The 20,595-nt window shown below is 37.1% G+C and overlaps 1 protein-coding gene across 7 annotated transcripts in view; it reads right to left on the bottom strand.

Annotated features, from left to right (window-relative positions):
- The window catches only part of qki2 (QKI, KH domain containing, RNA binding 2), a 36,770-nt gene that overhangs the window by 7,011 nt on the left and 9,164 nt on the right, over positions 1–20,595 (bottom strand). For 3 of the 7 annotated variants that reach the window (XR_013782636.1, XM_079389558.1, XM_079389560.1), the window contains exons 2-6: positions 18,508–18,650; positions 13,736–13,852; positions 9,485–9,628; positions 5,647–5,734; positions 4,493–4,792 (exon numbers count right to left, since the gene is read on the bottom strand). Coding sequence is in view for 6 of the 7 variants with exons in the window: in XM_079389558.1 (XP_079245684.1) it covers positions 4,493–4,792; positions 5,647–5,734; positions 9,485–9,628; positions 13,736–13,852; positions 18,508–18,650 (792 nt within the window). In the remaining variant the exon portion in view is untranslated. Of the gene's footprint in view, positions 1–2,581; positions 2,626–4,492; positions 4,793–5,646; positions 5,735–9,484; positions 9,629–13,735; positions 13,853–18,507; positions 18,651–20,595 lie in introns of all 7 variants that reach the window. The other 4 variants (XM_079389559.1, XM_079389561.1, XM_079389562.1 and 1 more) reach the window with 3 other exon arrangements.

Below are 20,595 nucleotides of genomic sequence, written 5' to 3'. Positions count from 1 at the left end.
CCCCCTATCTGATGTGAGCATAAGTATTGGAACAGTTGCCTCACAGGTCTTTCTAAGTGATCAGCTGTGTCCTGTTGCATTAATTCTTCAGATATTAAAAGCAGGGAATGTGTCGTATCAGTTATATCCATTACTTCTGCATTCTGAATCTTGTATTCGATGATGACACACACAAACCAGGATGAAGATGAGGGAGTTGACTTTGAGAGAAAAGCAAGCAATTTGGATGCTAAAAGAAAAGAGGACGTCAATTAGAGCTCTAGCAAAAACAAAGGGCATGAAGAAATCAAGAAACCACCAGCGACACCAGCAACCAACAACGACCTGATTGGCTGAGAAAACAACAGTAGCTGATGACAGACAAATCATAAAAGCAGTGAAAATTAACCCTAAAAGACGTGTCTGTAAAATCACCAACAACTTCCAGAAAGCTGGGTGATGCTCTGACAATCTACTGTCCTCAGGAGACTTCGACACAGAATTACAGATGCTACACAGCAAGATGCAAACCTCTGACCAGCACCAAAAATAGAAAGGCAAGATTAGAGTTTGCAAAAAAGCACAAAGTTGAGCCAGAAGAGTTTTGGAACTGTGTTTATGGACCGATGAGACAAAGATGAACCTTTATCTAAGTGATGGGAAAGCAAAAATGTGGATTAAAAAAAAAGAGAACTGCAAATAATCCCAAGCATACAGCCTCATCTGTAAAGCATGGTGGAGGTGTTGTCATGGCATGGGCATGTATGGCTGTCTCTGGAACAGACCCTCTCAACTTTACTGATGACTTAATGTATGATGACAGTAGCAGAATGAATTTGGAAGGGTATAAAATCATCTTGCCTACCAATATTCAAGAAAATGCCACCAGATTCATTGGGAAGTGCTTCATATTGCATCAGGACAATGACCCAAAACACCCTGCCAGTTCAGTCAAGGAATTTATAAGGGCAAAGAAATGGAAAGTCTTAGATTGCCCAAGTCAGTCTCCAGATTTAAATCCAGCTGAAGAGGAGAGTAAAGGCAGAAACTCCCCAAAACAAGCAACAAGTGGAATTGGCTGCATTAAAGGCTGGGAAAAGCATTTCAAAGGATGAGAGCAAGAGTCTGGTGATGTCTATGGGTCACAGACTCACTGCTGTGATTGTGCGCAAGGGATCTGCAACTAAATAATAGCTTTTAATCTTTTATATCTGCCTTATGTTCAACTGTCCCAATACTTATGCTCACATCAATGAGTGGGATGAACTCTAAAAGTGCTGTTCTTTTTATTTGGTAAAACATGTATGTGTTGAATTGACTAATAATAAAATATGATATTCTGTAGTTTTGTCTCATATCATCTTTTAATCATATTTGCAAATGCCTTGACTCCACAGCCAACAGAGCAATTTTGTCTTTACTGTTCCAACACTTATAGAGGGGACTGCTATATATATACACATATACATGTACACACACGGTCGTGGTCAGAATTATTGGCACCCTTGGTAAATATGATCAAAAAAGGCTCTGAAAATAAACCTGCATTATTAATCCTTTTGATCTTTTATATATAAAAAAAAAAAAAAAAAAAAAAAAAAAACCTAACATTTCATTGAACTAAAACAATTTAAAATGGGGGAAAATCTCATTATGAAATAAATGTTTTTCTCAAATACACGTTGGACACAATTACTGGTACCCCTAGAAATTCTTATGAATAAAATATCTCTGAAGTATATTCCCATTCATATTCCCAATTTTGAGCACTCCAGGGTGATTATGAACATGAAATTATCCAGCCATGGCTTCCTGTTTCACAGAAATATAAATAGGAGGGAAAACAAAGCCCAAATTCCCTTAATCATCCATCACAATGAGAAAAACCAAAGAATATATTTCTGATGGGCCGCAAAAGATAATTGAGCTTCACAAATTAGTGAAGTGGCTTTAGGAAAAGAGCTAGAGCAGTGAAAATTCCCATTTCTACCATCAGGGCAATAATTAAGAATTTCCAATCAACAGAAAATGTTACGAAACTGCCTGGAAGAGGACGTGCGTCTATATCGTCCTAATGCACGGTGAGGAGGAGAGTTTGAGTGGCTAAAGACTCTTCAAGGATCACAGCTGGAGAATTGCAGAAAATAGTTGAGTCTCGGGGTCAGAAAACCTTTAAAAAAAAATGGTCAAACAGCACCTACATCACCACATGTTGTTTGGGAGGGTTTCAGGAAAAATTCTCCTAGCTCATCCAAAAACAAACTCCAGTATATTCAGTTATCAGACACGACTGGAACTTCAAATGGGACTGGCTTCTATGGTCAGATGAAACTAAAAAATTGAATAAAAGGGTGCTGTTAATTGTGGCCAATGTGTATTAGAGAAAAACATTTATTTCATAACGGTATTTCCTCCCATTTTAAATTCTTATTATCCAATAGAAGGTTAGATTTTTGTGAATTTTTTTATATAAACATTTTTAACAATTAACAATGCAGATTCATTTTCACAGCCGCCTTTGATCATATTTACCAAGGGTGCCAATAATTCTGGCCAGGACTCATATATGTATACTGCTGATTTTTCAAGTTTTCCCACTTACAAAGAATGGAGAGATCTGTCATTTTCATCGTAGGTACACCTCAACTGTGAGAGACAGAATATAAAAAACAAATCCAGAAAATCACATTGTATGATTTTTTAATAATTCATTTCCATTTTATTGCATAAAATAAGTATTTGATCACCTACCAACCAGCAAGAATTCTGGCTCTCACACACCTGTTAGTTTGTCTTTAAGAAGCCCTCCTATCCTCCACTCATTACCTGTATTAATTGCACCTATTTGAACTCGTTACCTGTATAAAAGACACCTGGTCACACACTCAATCAATCAGACTCCAACCTCTCCACTATGGGCAAGACCAAAGAGCTGTCTAAGGACACTAGGGACAAAATTGTAGACCTGCACAAGGCTGGGATGGGCTAATAGACAAACAGTTTGGTGAGAAGGCAACAACTGTTGGCGCAATTATTAGAAAATGGAAGAAATTCAAGATGACTGTCAATCTCCCTTGGACTGGGGCTCCATGCAAGATCTCGTGGAGTATCAATGATCCTGAGAAAGATGAGGGATCAGCCTAGAACTACACGGGAGGACCTGGTCAATGACCTGAAGAGAGCTGGGACTACAGTCTCAACGGTTACCATTAGTAACACACTACACCGTCATGGATTAAAATCCTGCAGCGCGCGCAAGGTCCCCCTGCTCAAGCCAGCACATGTCCAGGCCCGTCTGAAGTTCGCCATCTGGATGATCCAGAGGAGACATGGGAGAATGTCATGTGGTCTGATGAGACCAAAATAGAACTTTTTGGTATAAACTTCACTCGCTGTGTTTGGAGGAAGAAGGATGAGTACAATCCCAAGAACATCATCCCAACCGTGAAGCATGGGGGTGGAAACATCATGCTTTGGGGGTGCTTTTCTGCAAAGAGGACAGGACGACTGCACTGTATTGAGGGGAGGATGGATGGGGCCATGTATCACGAGATTTTGGGCAACAACCTCCGTCCCTCAGTAAGAGCATTGGAGATGGGTCGTGGCTGGGTCTTCCAAAATGACAATGACCCCAAACACACAGCAAGGGCAACTAAGGAATGGCTCCGCAAGAAGCATTTCAAGGTCCTGGAGTGGCCTAGCCAGTCTCCAGACCTGAACCCAATAGAAAATCTATGGAGGGAGCTGAAACTCAGTGTTGCCCAGCGACAGCCCCAAAACCTGAAAGATCTGGAGAAGACCTGTCTGACCTCTATAATTGTAAGCAAAGGTTTCTGTACCAAATATTAAGTTCTATTTTTATATTGCATCAAATACTTATTTCATGCAATAAAATGGAAATTATTCAAAAATCATACAATGTGATTTTCTGGATTTTTTTTTTATATTCTGTCATTCACAGTTGAGGTGTACCTATAATGAAAATTACAGATCTCTCCATTCTTTGTAAGTGGGAAAACTTGAAAAATCGGCAGTGTATCAAATACTTATTTGCCCCACTGTATGTATGTATGTATGTATGTATGTATGTATGTGTGTGTGTATATATATATATATATATATATATATATATATATATATATATATATATATATATATATATATATATATATACACACACACACACACAGAAAACATAAAATAAAACATGCAATATACTATAAAATATTTATTTTCAAAAATATATATACAATTTTAAATAAATATATTTATATATTATAATATTAAAAATATACATAATTTTTAATATTACATTTTTATATAATATGAAAATAAAGGAATATATTAATGCTAATTAAAATGCATTATTATTATTATTAAATTATTTGATTATTTAATACTATTAATTAAATGAAATATCATACCGCCCAGCCCAAACCCCAAATTGTGTGAAATGCATACTCTGTATAAAAATAAAAACTTTAAAAGACAAACAAATAATCAAATATCTTACCTAAAACACCACTTGAGTCAATAGGATATTCAAGAATGGAGGTTGCAGGGGCGAGGGTGTAGGGGTACTCGTAGGGTGCATAGATGATGCCTGACTCGGGGGTCTGGGGTACGAGGGTCGCGGTGGGGTGGGGCGTGCCCGTGGGCATGAGGGCAGACGTCTGGATCTGCCGAATGAGGGGCATGAGGGTGGGTGCGGCAGGTGCAGGGGTACGCAATGCCGTAGGTTGCATCATCTGAGAGTGGCCGGTGATAATGCGGGGAGCTTGTGCTGTGGCGGCCAGGGAAAAGGCTAAGGCTGCTAAACGGAACAAGATGCACAAGAGCAAATACACAAAGATATGAGGGGAAAATAAATCAAGGGGCTAATCAATCTACCTTGACTTATATTTCAAAGAGTAAACTAGCTATGCAAATTTTTTCACACAAAAATAAATTAGAAATGTGCATATTAACTCCAAATCTACATGGACAGTGCTTGCATGGCAATGGCAAAGTTTAGGTTTCTATTTTAGTCTATTATATACTATATTCAAGCTTCCTTTTAAAAAAAAAAAAGCTCACATAAACCAAAAATAGACAGCATTCCTAAAACTGAAATTATCTACAAAAAGACTGAGTGCAAGATGTGTTAAGTGGCTTTGGTTGAATTAAAGGAATAGTTCACCCAAAAATGAAAATTTGTTATCATTTACTCATGTCATTCCAAAACTTTATAAGTTTCTTTCTTATGTTGAACACAAAAGATATTTTGAAGAACCAACAACTGTCAGATTACCAGCATTCTTCAAAATATCTTCTTTTATGTTCAATATAAAAAAAAAACTCATACAGGTTTGGAATGACATGAGGGTGAGCAAATAATGACAAAATTTTAATTTTTGGGTGAACTATTCCTAACTGAAGAAAGCTGGTTTATAACCAATTTGGTTTAACAAGACTGGTTTATAATAAATAAATATCTAACCAGAATATTTGATGAATATCAATATATCACTGCAATGTCAACAAAGCTAAAAATCCCAAAAGAGATTAATTGTGTTTAAAAGCCAGATAAAACATTGAAAAGAAATGAGTTTTATATAAAGAGATAGATATTTGAGGGGAAGAGAAACTGCACAAACACAGGTTGATGTTTGATAATGTCATTCTTACATGACTTGATATTGGCGTCTCTGTAAGTGCCGTTGAGAATGGCCAGCTCCATCAGCTGCATCTTTTTCAAGCTGTCTTCACCTTCGGCCTGCACACACAGAAAGAAAGCTGTTAGGAATAATTGAACACTTATTAGCTTACTTAAAAAGCTCAATTGAAATTTTTGTCTGCTAAAATGTTTGAGAAGGCAGTACAGTGGTGCAAGGAAGCTAATGTTTCACACTTGCTAACAGCTAGTAGATGATTTACTCTGCCACTGTTAAAGCAAGCCAGGCCCAAGGAGGAGTAGGTTAAAGAAACAGATCTTATTACTCTCAACATTCTCTATTTTCCTTCGGCTCATCCTACAAGCTGTTTCCCCCTTATGCAGTTCACTTCCTCTGAAGTGGACACTGTTTAATCAGTTTATGATGGTCCATATGAACCCATGGTTCTCAACCAGGGGGCCGGGACCCATTAGAGGTCTTCAGCAAATTTCAAAGCGGTCAAAAGCTTTACGCTTCGCTCCAAAAACAGTCAAGCTCCTAAAGGCATGTTGTGGGTGGAGCTTAAGAGTCACGAGTATGCGCAGCTTTTGTGTAGCGATCGTCTGCAACTTGTGACATCAACATAAATAAAACAGGGAGGGACTAAAACTTTATTACCTTAAATTAACTATGGCTAACGAATTACCGAATGAAGCACGTTGACGGCAGTGCTCTTGCTCTGGTTGATGTGTGTGTGCACTCTTCCTAGAGAAGTGCCCATACAAGGAATGTCACCCTTTGTGATGTCATACAGGGCCATACATAAAAAACACTTTCCGAAACTTATATGAACCTGAAGGAGTGTCTTTGGCACAGAAATAATTCTTCATATGTCCAACTCGTTTTTTGAGACTTTGGTCATGTTTAACATGAGAATCCAACTCTTTAGCAGTGTAAATAAGTCAGAATGCATGAAATAGTATTAGAATATTCCACAGTTTTGAAAAACCTAGAAATATGAGGTAGCCTAATTTTTATTTAAAAAAATTATAGACCTGGAAAGGCCATGTAAAAATCTTAGCAAATATATAAAATTATATATTTTTAAAATATAAATACGCAAAAATAAATTAAAAAGATTAATTTACATTTTTCTAGTTATGCCAATCAAGCTCTTAAAAAATTATCAGGTAGTAATTTTGAGATTTTATTAGTTAAATCATAAACAACCGAGTAAATTATGAGGCCTTTGAATATTGTAGGCGACAGGAGGCTTTGGAGTCAAAAAGTTCAATCAAACACGGATCTAAACCATTGTATAGCTCCTAGTGATTTATCTGCGGATGCTACAGCCGTAAATGCACTGGGCTAACAGCAAAAGTATAAAAATGTAAGTCCAAAAGAGAGAAAAGATCAGCAACTAAGATTGGATTTTCGTCAAGCTCCCAGACAGTTCAGAGCAGGTCAGGGAGGGGCACGGCAGACAGTCCACAGAATAATATGAACTATGTCAGCAAGCAGAGAAGCGAAAGAAAAGCGGGGCTTTTCAAACGGGGATCAGTGTGTGTATGTGTGTGTGTGTACACCACCCTTCTCTCTGCCAAATGACTGAAGCTAGTGAATATCAGCCACTAGATCAGACTATGTGTTAGGGAAAATATATTTAAACATTTATAATAATTCTAAACTTTTAATAATGGATTAGTTGAATTTGACAACAGCAGCATAAAAATGTGAATTATTCTAGTGAATTCCACATCTTTCCCATTTGCTTTTAGAAGGAAAATTGGTGGGAGAAAAGTAGTAGAAAACCGGTTTAAAACTGTATGTGCTCTATGTAAATGATCTTTTCATAAACTGGCATTACACAATGAATTGTTTAGAAAAAAAGTTTTTTTGGGAATGATAATGATAAAATAATAAGGGTTAAAGAAGTCTTCAGTGGCATCTGTGCATGACAATGACTAGAACAAATTTGAATTATAAAAATAAAATAAAACATTTTCTTCAGACACCTATTACAAAAAGTTATTTTTTAGAGTTTTGAACAAGTAGGCAATGACAAGAAAAAAAGCGGAATGCTCTTCCCCTGGGTAGTTTGATGAAGACAAACACAACCGCAGTGGGTTTACCTTCAAGACGAGAGCTTCCTGGAGTAAACAGCGCTAAACTTTCTAAAGAGCCTATTCAGGATTCCATTGCAGAGAAAGGGCACAACTGTCAATCAAGGATCAGTGCATCCCCAAGAGGGTTACCATGGTAGCGCCACAGGGAGTCCAGAAGCCCTCTCTCTTTGACAGAGGAGAAGGGATTACAATCCACAATTACACAAATTTCCCGAATTCCACTCGCTACTAACTCGGTTACGCTTTCTACGGCAAATAGCTGTTGTTCACAATAAGAAATAACAGAAAATCAAGAAAGTATTTTTTCTTTATTGCACACAAGGCACAAAACGGCATTCGCAACAGTGTAATTTTAGTATATACTGTATTTATATAATTTACAGTATTTCTATTATTTTTACTATTTCTAGTATTTTTATATTTTCATTTTAATTAGTTTAAGTAACTTTATATGGTTTTAGAATTTGTATTTTTTAAATATTTCTATATTCAATCATTTCTTTCAATTTTAGTACTTAAACTTATTTACGGTAGTAGGCAACATTTCTATTTTGAAGTTATAGTGTTTTCATTCAATATTTATATTTAATTTCAGCTTCATTTTAATTACTCTTTTAGTAGCAGTTTTAGTTTGTTAACAGTACAACACTGATTCACAACTCATTTTATATCTGTAATCATGTCACATATTTCTGAACAAAAAGGAAAAATAAATAAGAAAATATATAATATATCAAATATAATCCAGCCCTACATTTTTTTATTCTTGTTGTGAAATGGGTTACACACTTTTTACTGGAACTCGAAAAGAATAACATATGTAGGGCTGGACTATATTTTATCCAACAGTAATTGACTGAATTATGTCTCTACATGATGGATTAAAAATTTAAAAAAAGAAAAAGGCGGCTTTGTAATGTCAGGTGGAAAAGCAAAATGAGGACAAGGAAACTGTATTAAAAAAAATCAATCCTTCAAAATCAATCCTTTTCTAGGTTTAAATATTACATTTTAGTTTAAAATCCTAAAAACACAAAAAAAGTGAATTGTTCTTCTTGACATTTTAATGTTTTCTGCTTAGACTAGATAACTCTGATGTAAGAATATTGCTATATTTCTATGTCTAGCTTCATAGCTATAATATAATGAAAAAAAAAAAAACGTTGTGGAAAACACTACAGAAAAAGAACATTTCTCTCAAATCTCACTAGGCTTCTAATGGCACTTCCTTCTAAACTGCTGTCACTTCCTTTAGACCCAAAGGTTAATTGGCATTCAGCTCTGTGTCCCAGAGCAATGCTGAGACTTCTGTTGGTCCCCAGTGGGGTTCTTTCGAATCTTGACCCTTCAGTCCTGTGCTCCTCATTAATTTATAAGCAAAGGTAATTAAGCCTATTAAAAACTGCCCACGGTGCTCACCTTTGCACATCTGGAGTCATGTGAGCTCAATGGCTCCAAGCTTATTCTCATGGAGGAAAGCAACCCTGTTCTCTGCCTCCTGCTCACATCTATCTGTCTGAGGATGCAGAGCGACTAGCGGGGAAACAGAAGACCTGCTGTGCGCAGCTCTTTCAATTAAGCGTGTTTTCCTTAGAGTAAATACATTTATCAGTGCCTAAGCAACATTTCCATGAGTCTTGTTTGTACAGGTGAATTGATGTTTTGCCACTCGACATTTAAAAAAAATAAAAATAACTCAAGTCTCAAAAAATACACCTAGAGAACAAAGGGAAACAAATCACTCACTGCAGGGACTAGCAGCTTCTTGACCTCCTCGACGGCTCTCTTGAGTTTGATCTCAGCACGGTTCTGAGAGTCTTCCACAGTGATGAGGACATGCAGGTCTTCGTTCAGGTGTTCCCAGTTGGGCTTTCCTCTATTTTGCTCTTCCTGTTCACAGAAAACAGAAGAGCTGTTTGAGAACCAGGGCTGTGCACCAACACAATTTGAATTGAGACATCAAAGATGATGCAGAATTGCAATTTGAATAGTTTAATTTGAAGAAAATAAAATTAAACGAAATTCATAAATGCTTAGAACATTTTTTAAAGAAAACCAATAGTAGAGATAGACAAACCAATAGATAGAACGATAGGGGGATAGAACGATAGATAGACAGAACGATAGAACGATAGCTAGAATGATAGAACGATAGAACAATAGATAAAATGATAGAAAGACAGGATAGATAGATGGATAGATAGACGGATATAGAACGATAGAACGACAGATAGACAGGTAGATCATTAGAATGATAGAAAGACAGGATAGACAGATAGACAGACAGCTATAGAACGATCGATAGAACGAACGATAGAATGAACGATAGACAGAACTAAATAGAAAAACAGAATGACAAAGACGGATGGACGGATGGCGACCGACAGACAGATATAGAACGATCGATAGAACGAACGAACGAACGATAGAACGAACGAACGAACGAACGACTGACAGAACTAAATAGAAAAACAGAATGACAAAGACGGACGGACGGATGGCGACCGAAAGACAGACAGACAGACAGAGATAGCGACAGACAGATAGATTTAGTTTATAAAATTCAGACATTCAGACAAACTCATGAATTGCAAGGGAGACAATTCTTTAATTCTGAATTTAGCAGAAACTAATTTCAGGTCTATTTGGCCATTACAGTTAAGCTGACAGCTAGTTAGTGCAACCCCTACTCTACTATAAATAAAAACCCAGGGGTGTTTTTGAGTCTATACAGGATTTTAAAATGACAAAAAGGCTAAAAATAAAGAGACGGACAGTCAGAGAGGAGACAGGAAATGACAGAGTGAGGGGTGGGTGGGATTGGGAAATGACTGTAACTTGGGATGCCCGCATAAGCGCCACTGGAAGACGTGTCAAAGCACGTGCACAACCTGCCAGGCCACATTTCCAACAAGACATTTCTCAAAAGTATTTTCCAAGGACATTTATAAGACTTTGGATTGACTGAGCGTTCAGACCACTTCCTGTGACTACACAGCACCCCAGTTTCCATGGAAACGTTTCTAGACTCTTTGCAGCTACACATGGACCTAAACCTAAAACACCAACAGACACATAGCAACAGTTAGCCTGGAGACAAGTGAGTGTCAGTTTATCTCAGGGTTCAGACCACCAACAGCATTGACAAGCCGGTTGCCATAGAAATGGAGCATTCGGGCCCAAGCATTGAGCCTTATTGAATGCATTGTCTCCAGCTGGGTTTTTCATCACAGCGGGGCTTATGTTTACGACGCAGAGCTCAGCCCTACAGAACAATCAATTACTGTGAACTCGCTCGCTTCAAGCAATCACAGACATCGCCTTGGCCTCAAGGGTAAAGTTTGAATGAGAGAAACAAAGACATAGACGGCCTGGCCACATCCTTGACCGGGGGACGCCAGTCTCAGATCACAGTTGGTGGCGTTGTATTTGCTAACAAGTGGCTGCCACCTCCTCAGAATAGAGTAATTAGATGATCAAATATGTGCATCCGATAAGGCTGCAGTCTTGCGCACAGCTGGTTGTATGTTAATAATAACTGTGATTTTGACTCTGAAACAGACTAAGCAGCAGCACAATGCATAGAGGTCTTCTTCTGGCCTACTTTGGTGGGCAGGCAATTTTGTGCTCAACACAGCAAAGTGTGAAAAAGTTGCTTGCATGATGCATTTAACTATAACAGCTATAGATCAATAGTGAACGTAAAAGGCCAATCCAACACAAGCTATAAATTACAAAAAGTGCATTATTATAAGCAAGCTTTCTTAGGATATGTGCACTTATTTGTACACAAACGTCCTCAAAACTCAGAATCTCTACTTCACTTCCAACCATAAAAAGCATGAACCTTTTGCATGATCTGAATTACAGCGTACAGCAAAAACAGACTGTTTTGTCATGTGATATTATAAACAGCAGTTTGCTATAGGAATGTGAAAAACAGTAATGTCATCATTTACTCAACCTCACGGATTTCGAAAACAGGATGTCTTCCTTCCGTGGAATATGAAAGGAGTTATTAATAGGAGAACATCTAAGTTGTTCTTTTCAATGCAATGAAAGTGAACGGTGACCATGCGATTTCCAGTGAATAAATTAAACTTCACTTGAAGAAGTGTCATGTTTGTCACCAAGTTATCAAATGGCTTGAAACACAGCATACAAGTCATATGCACTACTTAAATTACTTTTATGTTGCTTTTTTGCTTGCTTTGGAGCCTTGACAGTGTTTGGTCCCTATCCACTTTCATTGTACATAAAAGAACAGCTAGGACATTCTGCTAAATTTCTCTTTTTGTGTTCCACAGACAAAAAAAAAAAAAAGAAAGTCATACAGGTTTGGAATGACATGAAGGAGAGTACAAAAACTCAAATTTAATATTATGGAAAAGCTAACCTTTTAATTCTAATAGCAAACACCGTTCACAGACCAGAAACCTAACCCTATTGTGTGTTTATTCCAGGAAATGTGACCGTAAATTTAGGCAAAGAGAACAGATGCAGATGACATCTCCATTTGACGCCTGACTTGTTTGCCCCTGGCTGTAACTTTTCTTATTTCTCTCGGTTCCTTGATTGGCATAATTTTTCACAGGATTTATGCGCAAGTTTGCGCTGTTGTCACTGTAGTTTCAGTTACAGAAACTATGTTTGCAGAACACTACAGGGCTTGATGGTTTCACAATCTAACGTTCATTTTCACGCAATGTTCAAAAGCACTTTTCACAGATTTAATTTTGACATGCTATTATGACAAGAGCATTTTGAAAAGCATAAGCCTAGTGGCTGCTGTCAGAAAACAATTATGTCAAATTTGAGAAAACAGCAGAGGATTAAACTTTCGATTTCAATTGTCTGTTCTGAGCTTCCTAGATGTGCAACACCTCGTCTGGTTAAGAATGCTGAGCCACCAGTCTGTTTTTCTGTCTTGACCAACGAAACAGCCTTTATAAGCATCTCTGGTGTGATAGACATAGGTTGTGCAATACAGTGAGAGAATGGCACTGTGCCTGAGGCATCTTGGTTCATTGTGTTCCATTAATTCCCCATCAATCTGAATCTCATCATGCCTCTAACCCAATATTTTACCGTGTATGCTCTTAATGTTTCATTTGCATGCTTGTGTAGGCAGTGGAAGTTGTGCTGTGAGGAATAAACACAGATGGCGTATCCTCAAAAGTCTTAAACTGAAGAAACAATTTATTTCTATTATGCAAAAAGGAGAGTTCGTAGTTGCTAATGTCTATATACCACATTAAAAGCAAATAGTCTGACATCAAATATCGTTACGAGGCATAGATGATATAAAAACAAATCAGTCTTCAGTAGCATTTGTTCTGTTCTTGTTTTTGTTGGTTTAGTGTATTGGATATTTGCAAGATATTTCCAGTCTAAAAACTTGGACTAAATGGTGTAGGATGAGACAAGGAAGCGAAACGGTATTCTTTGAGCTTGAAAAACAGAGCATTCTCCTTTCTCTAATAGCACTCATTTTCATTTTAATGCGAGTCATTTTTCCTCTGTGTCAGGCAGCCTTGGAGGCAGGCAGATCATCTGCCTCAGTTCCACATTCAGGAAGGCCATGCAGACTCTGTCAGGAATTCCATTAAAATGGAATCGCCTGGATTTTGTCTCTTTCCATTTGGCATCTATTAGTTATGTGCTGGTGCAAAAGCAGTATCTGGTCTTCCTCGCTTAAAAAAACAAAAAACATGCAATAAAAACATGGCCCTCAAGCCCTTCAATTTTAAAGTGAAGGAAAAGAAAAACAAAGGGATCCTACAATATTTAGTCCAAACATACAATGAATGAATGAAAGAAATTTTAAAAAGCAAAAGGTAACAAAAAGACACAAAACAGTAAAAAAGGAAAGCAAAAAAGAAGGGAAAAGACAAGCAATATTAAATAGAAAAGAGAAAATTTAAATAATATAAGGAGGAAATGAAAGGAAATATAGTAAAAAAGAAACCAAAAAGAATAAAAATAAAAATGTCTTACTTTCTTCTTGTCTCTCATGGAACCTTTGCCTCGAACCATGATCTTGCAGCCCGTCTCTGCCTCCAGTTGTTTGGCTGTCAGGCCCCGGGGCCCCAGGATTCTTCCCACAAAATTGAACTGTGAAGAAACATCAAAAGGTAGAGAAAACAAGGGAGTTCTTTCAGTGGAAAACATCTGCATTGCACACATCTGGTATGAGCATCCCAGTGCTGAAAATCTGACACGGAGCTGAAATCATTTAGGTTGCACTCTCGATGTGTTTCTATCACTGTGAACACACACATTCATTTTATATGCGCATAGTTCTGAGATTTTTAATCACTGTTCAACTTAGTTGAAAAAGACCAGTATAGAGATGCAGAGGCAGCCACAATCACATCCTCAAGGTTAAAAGCACAGATCATCATCCCCTAAGCTAATGGTTCTCCCATATGGAAGCTTTGGCAGAGCTTCATGTTAACTGCAGCACGGTAACATAATTGTATAATTCAAATCAAAGGGACTTTGAAAACCCTGGCAGAATGTTTGGAATGTCTAATCCCCTTTTATTGAAAGGGGAACATCTAGAGACCAAATGCGGTTTTGGAATGTACCATTTGCCACAGGGAAGCCTTAACCATACTCCACCATGTTCTTGTCCTGACACAAGTCACATGGAACAAATTTAACCAAACAAAGGGGTCAAAGAGTCATATAAAACACAAATACCTACTGCATTTAACAGCCAGTGTGACTTATGGTACAGTGCTTGATTGCTTTTGGTTCAATGCAAATTCATGTTCCAATTAACATGATTTCGGCTTTAAAAAGACATACAAAGCAACCATTTACTGGAAAATATTTTCCAACCCCAACTTCACTTTCGATTCAGACGTGACCAAAAAGGGAGATGTCTGAATGGTTAATTTGTTTACTCTGTAATATAATCATCAATTTCCACTCTCAATCAAACCCTTTAGACATTAAAAATGACATTGTGACATCTGAGTAAGGAAACCCCCAGTCAAGCAAACTGAATGATTGGTTGAGCTGTGATTCGACCCGTGATGTGATTTATTGCATTGTCCCTTTAAAAGTCACAAGCCCGGGACATTGTGCTTTTTGGCATTTGTGGGCCTGTGGCTGCGTCTGTCACAAGGGTCGAGTGATAAGCCAGGCAGCTGAATCTCTCTCAGGGTCACAATGCATTCTCTTCCTTTTAAAGCTCATGTCTTCTCAGGCCGCTCACAGCTGCTGGGGGGGTCGTTGGCCCTCTGTGCTGTATATTTAGAGATGAGCTCATCAGACTACTGTGTAATGTGGATGGCACTGTCTGTATGTCTGTCTGTGTCCTTGTGTTATTGTAGTTTATACTGTTTGAAGGCAATGTTTGTGCAACTGCTGAACTTTGTTTTTGTCACTCTAGATGTTTCTGGCTACCTTCCTGTAATTCTGATTCTTAAGCTGTGTAACACTGAAATCACTGTTGGTCTACGTAACTGATAGTATATAATTTCCAAACCAAATTCCCACTGATTACCAAGTGATGCTGATTAAGGCTGCAAAGCGTGTCATTTTCTGTGAATCACAAAACAGAATCACAAAAATCTGATCTGATCAGCAAGCAGATCAGAGAGTATTTCTCATTTTACAAAAGAATGGGATGTTTCTTAAAAGAGAGAACACCAAAAATAAAAGTAAAATGAAAAAAAAATAAGGGTCAGAAAAAGGCATAACTATTTTTGTATTTTTAGTTACTAATTGTTTTTTTTTTTTTAACTACCGTTTTTTAGTATTTAAGTCTATCATGCTCACCAGGGTTGCCTTTTATTTTATCAAAAACATAAAAAATGTATTACTACGATTTAAATTACTCATTACTATTTTAATATTTTTTTTAAATGCACTTTATTCACGTGGTGGCAAAGCTGAATTTTTTTCAGCATCATTACTCTAATCTTCTAGTCTTATTATTAACTATGTTGAAAACAGTTGAGCTGCTTAATATTTTTGTGGAAAACATTTTTTTCAAGGGTTCTTTGATGAATAGAAAGTTTAAATTAAGAACAATTTATTTGAAATAGAAATATTTTGTAACATCATGATTTTCCTGTCACCTATAAACAATTCAATGCATCCTTGCTAAATAAAAGCACTAATTTCTTAAAAAACAAAAAAATAAAGGATAATTCATCCTCAAGCCGTCGAAGATGTACATGACAGATGAACACGTATGAAGATTTCTTTTAGAAAATTCGTCTGAGATAACGCAAGGGTGAGTAAACGATGAGAGAATTTTCATTTTTGGGTGGACTATTCCTTTTGAAAAACAAAGAGAGTCACAGAATGCTAACAAAATGACGTAAACACTCTTTTCTTTTGCTTTTTAACAAGTTCAAGAACTTCATCCAAAGTGTGTGGCTCTCAATGAACAACAATGAAGCACTGGAAAAAACTCATTACCAGTCGACAGCTAGAGAGAAAAGAGTGGGAAGAGGATGACAGACTGAGGCGGCGGCCTCAGAATCACTCTGAACGGTCTTTACATAGAGACAGTGAGAGCATGCAGAATGGAAAACTAATCATCATAGCCCATCTCCTCTTCAAAGTCCACATTTGTTTTCACATAGACTATGAAAGCAGGGATAATGCTCTAGATCATTCTCTCCAAAGGGCGATAGAGGATAAAGTGCCAGTGACCTGCATGTCTCTCATCCACACTTGGCACTGATGGTGGTAACCCTGACAGGTTCCTGCAGGATTATCGGAATTCTGCTTCTATTACAGGGGAACAAAGTCACTCTCAAAACAAGACTGATGATTGATGGCTGCAAATAAGATAAGGATTTGTTGTGCCCCCAACTGATCTATCAAAATGACCATCACAAAGTGCAATGAGGCAAAACAAGCTGGAGGCAATTTAACAGTATCTCACATTATTATTTTTTACACTATCAGTATCTTCCAATCTTACATTACTTTCAAATATAAACATTGTTTTTTTTTTTAGATTCGCACAATGGACCTGGATAATTGAATTTGAATGTAATTGATTAAAACTGGTTGGCAAATTATGTCAAAATAACAGTAAGTAGGTATTAGTAACTGAAAGCATCAATAGAAATGGTAGAAAATGAGACATTTGTATTACATTGCAATATATGCCACCATTTCATTGTATTTCATAGTTTGGTATTATTAGTCATGTAGCCAACTAAAAGTGTAAAATCTAAAAAAAGTAAAATCTACCATTTTTTTGGAAGTGTGGCCAGTGAAAATGTTGGCAGGGCAATTACAGATCTGAATAGGCCAGAAAAATCCTTACTGTTAAACTGAACAATCACAATAATTGAGCAATATTTCATATGAACAAGACCTACTGGTGCTGGCGGTGTGCTGTTCCAAATTACTTTGTTGCTTTATGAAGTTTGTGACCTCAATAAGTCATTCAACAATGGGAAATTCTGAGCAGGTTGTCAAAATGTATCACATTTTAATACACTAGACACCAGATCAGAAGTTCCTATGTGTTGTCAGCTATCAGGCTAATCTATTCAAAAGCTTTTCTTCCTTCAAAATGTGTTTACTTGATGCAAGAACAATGCCAGAATGAGATGTATTGCATCTTAGAGATTCCCATTTCTTCTACATACTTTTCAAACAAGTAAATTTCGCACATTTGCACAAGTGCTGTAGTTGGTTGGGATTCGTCCTGATATAGAAGACAATGCACAGAGGTTAATTATAACTAAACGAGAGATAATAGAGAGGCCCCTGTTATGCACCTCTCATTCAAACTCGATTAACCCTGACCCTACTATCACTCTTATCAGCTCTTTAAGACAGGAGAAACGTGAGAGTTGTCAGCCAGAAACACTTCTCTGTCTACTTATTGTCTCCTTAAACACAGCCTCAATGCTAAAGACGGTCAAGATAAACGGGACACTGAAAACGTACATCCCAACACTTTGTTCAGTTCACATACAAACGTTTCAGATTGGGCTCCTCTCGTAATCCACTATCAGGCCTGATGACTGTTTCTGCAAAAATTACACTTTCTGAGAATAGTATGAAAGCTGCCCTTGTATACAGGATTCAACAGTCACGATGCATTCAAATAAGAAGCACAGGCTGAGAGTCAAACAATGCCTAGACTCGCAGTATTAAGCAATATTTACCATGCTAATTATTGTCTTTTGATTATTGCCGTCCTGGCAGAGACGAGTTAATTGGATCAGTCTGCTGCAGGATTCTCATGCTCCCCTGAGTCTACGTCTAAGGTAAGACAAAGTACAAAACAACTAAATATTAGTCCCAGAGGATCCACATGTCATAAGCGCATTTTCATGGACAAATTTCCAATTTTCTGTCATCCGAGTAATCTGCAAAAAACATGTGTTAACACTAATACATGTCTCTCTTCATTTACATGCACTAATCAAGGTGCATTGTATGCCTCAAACACATTACAGCTGGAAAATTGCAGTTTCTGACTGTACACTATTATTTCAAGATGCTAATCTGCTGTAAAACAGCTTTATTGACCTTAATGTTGTGTGCATACATGACTGAACTCGTTCTTATCAATAAATCACTTGCTTTACCCACAGAAACACACCCAGACTGATGGAGATTCAACAGTAAACTACTGCCCAACAGTCTATGAGTTGAAGAAAAACTTGGGACACATTTTGGAACACTTAAGTAAAATCTATACAATAGTCTCGGTAACTGACCAACAAAGGATTAGACTAATTTTTTCTATTTTGGAAAAGCGTTGAGGTAACACTTACGTCTGGGTATTCTTTGACAGGCACGTAGAGTTTCTCTTGGAGTTGTGCAATGGGCCCCACAGCATCCGGGAGTTCTGAAGTCCTTTTATCTGTGCTGCCGTTCAGAGTGTCATTGTACATGTCCTTCCGTACCCTTCCAATTTCTGTCAAACAGACACATTCAAAACTCAATTATATAAAGGAACTCTGAATTAAAACTAGGATAGAGATTACATCTAAAAATTTACATTTGGCCACCATTTACTCACCCTCATGTCATTCCAAACCTTTATATCTTACTTTCATCTGTGGATCCTAAAAGAAGATATTTTGAAAAATGTCTCTGTAATTTTAGACCATACAATAGAAGTTAATGTGTTTTTTTGGTTACAAAATATGTTTGCAGGTTTGGAACGGCATGAGGTTGAGTAAATGACAGAATCTTTATGTTTGGGTGAACTATCCATTTATGGTTTAACATCTGAGAGAGGAAACTTTGACAGAGATCAAAGTCAAGATCATGTCAAATTTTTCATTTTCTTTGGAAAACCGTATTGTCTACACAAACAATGCAGCTCTCCACATGGCTTTATCCATAAAAGCTGCTTCATTTATCTTTAAAAACAAAGAAAAGATGTACTTTGTTATAAATGACTTGCAGAAGTTTTGATGAGTTCATGCAGCTATTTAATTCAAAACAACTCCTAAAGGGCATGAGAGCCCAGCCAGCCATGGAGGAACTAGCGCACCATGATGTGCATTCACAAGGACTGAATCAGACACCAGCCTTTTGAATGCTCGTCGGTCCAAACAGAGGAATTCCAAAGAGACCAGCTTAAAAGACTGAAGCAATAATTATTATTTAACAAAAGCTCTTTGGAGTATATTGGGAAGAAGCAGCAGTATATTAGAATGGATTTACACTGATGTACAATACGGTTCAAAATGACAACATCAAAGCATGGCCCAGGCCCGCAGATTAAAATGACCTAAATATAACCCTGAACTGAGCTAGCCGTAGCCTGCTGGGCTCCCATAGGATCCTCCCAGAGCAAATCAGAGAACCTCAACAAGATCTCATAAGCAATAACTCAACAGTAATCAGCAGGCTGTGGTCCTCTGAATTCCACCGACAACACCACTCAGTCCCGAAGAACGACCAGAATTATTTTCATTGTCTCTCATATGCCTTACATTAGTGAACGCAAGCATGTAAGCACATTTACACTCAATTACATGCAACACATGCTCTTGGCACGAGTACATCTAACCATGTGTTCGATTCCTAAAACAGCATTTTCTGATTTACAATGTTTATAAAAATGTTTAGCTGATAAAATAAAACTTCAGAGTGAAATCAGTCATACGAGGTCCCACAATGAAGCACAAATCCAAACATCAGCTCAAACTGCTCAAAGCTGATTAATTTACACATCCTGGCACTTGAAATTGGTATAATTGGTCACTTTACGTTGAGGGTTGAAAGGAGATTAAACAGTCAGTCAGAAGTTTATACTGGGTTTTGTGTGAGTCTATGGCTTAACAATCCAACGATCTCAAAACTTTGGACTGAGCATGACTTATCCCATGAGTCACAAGGGCTGGGCGATATATACAAAATTCACAATGATTCTGCAGGCAATATTAAACAAGCAACACTGTGAATATTACAATTTTAATGGTTTTTATTAATCTGTTAAAGCTAAAAATATAGTTCTTCCAAAAACATAAATTCTGCCAACATTTACTCACCTTCATAATTGTTTTTTTTTGTTGTTGTTTGTTTTGAATCTTACTAAACATCCAAACACCATGCCTGCTTGATGAACAAGAACAAACCTCACTTGTTCTCATGAGGGTGAATAAATAATGACAGAATTTTCATTTTTGGGTGAATCATTCAGAAGCAAAAATTACTTTATATAAGTTTGATTCAATTCTGGGAATAAATTCAACGATTCAACTGTTTATAGCAGTACACAAAAATGTTCAAAGAAGTCTCTGCATGCTATTTTCATAAATTATTACTATATTAATAAAAATATTTTAGCATAGTTATATTGGTGCAAAATAAAATGAATAATACTAACATTAAAATCTTCCTTGTGT

Source organism: Barbus barbus (genome assembly GCF_936440315.1).
Source record: "Barbus barbus genome assembly, chromosome: 32".
Lineage (NCBI taxonomy): Eukaryota > Metazoa > Chordata > Actinopteri > Cypriniformes > Cyprinidae > Barbus > Barbus barbus.
This window is presented reverse-complemented; position numbering and strand designations above follow the sequence as displayed.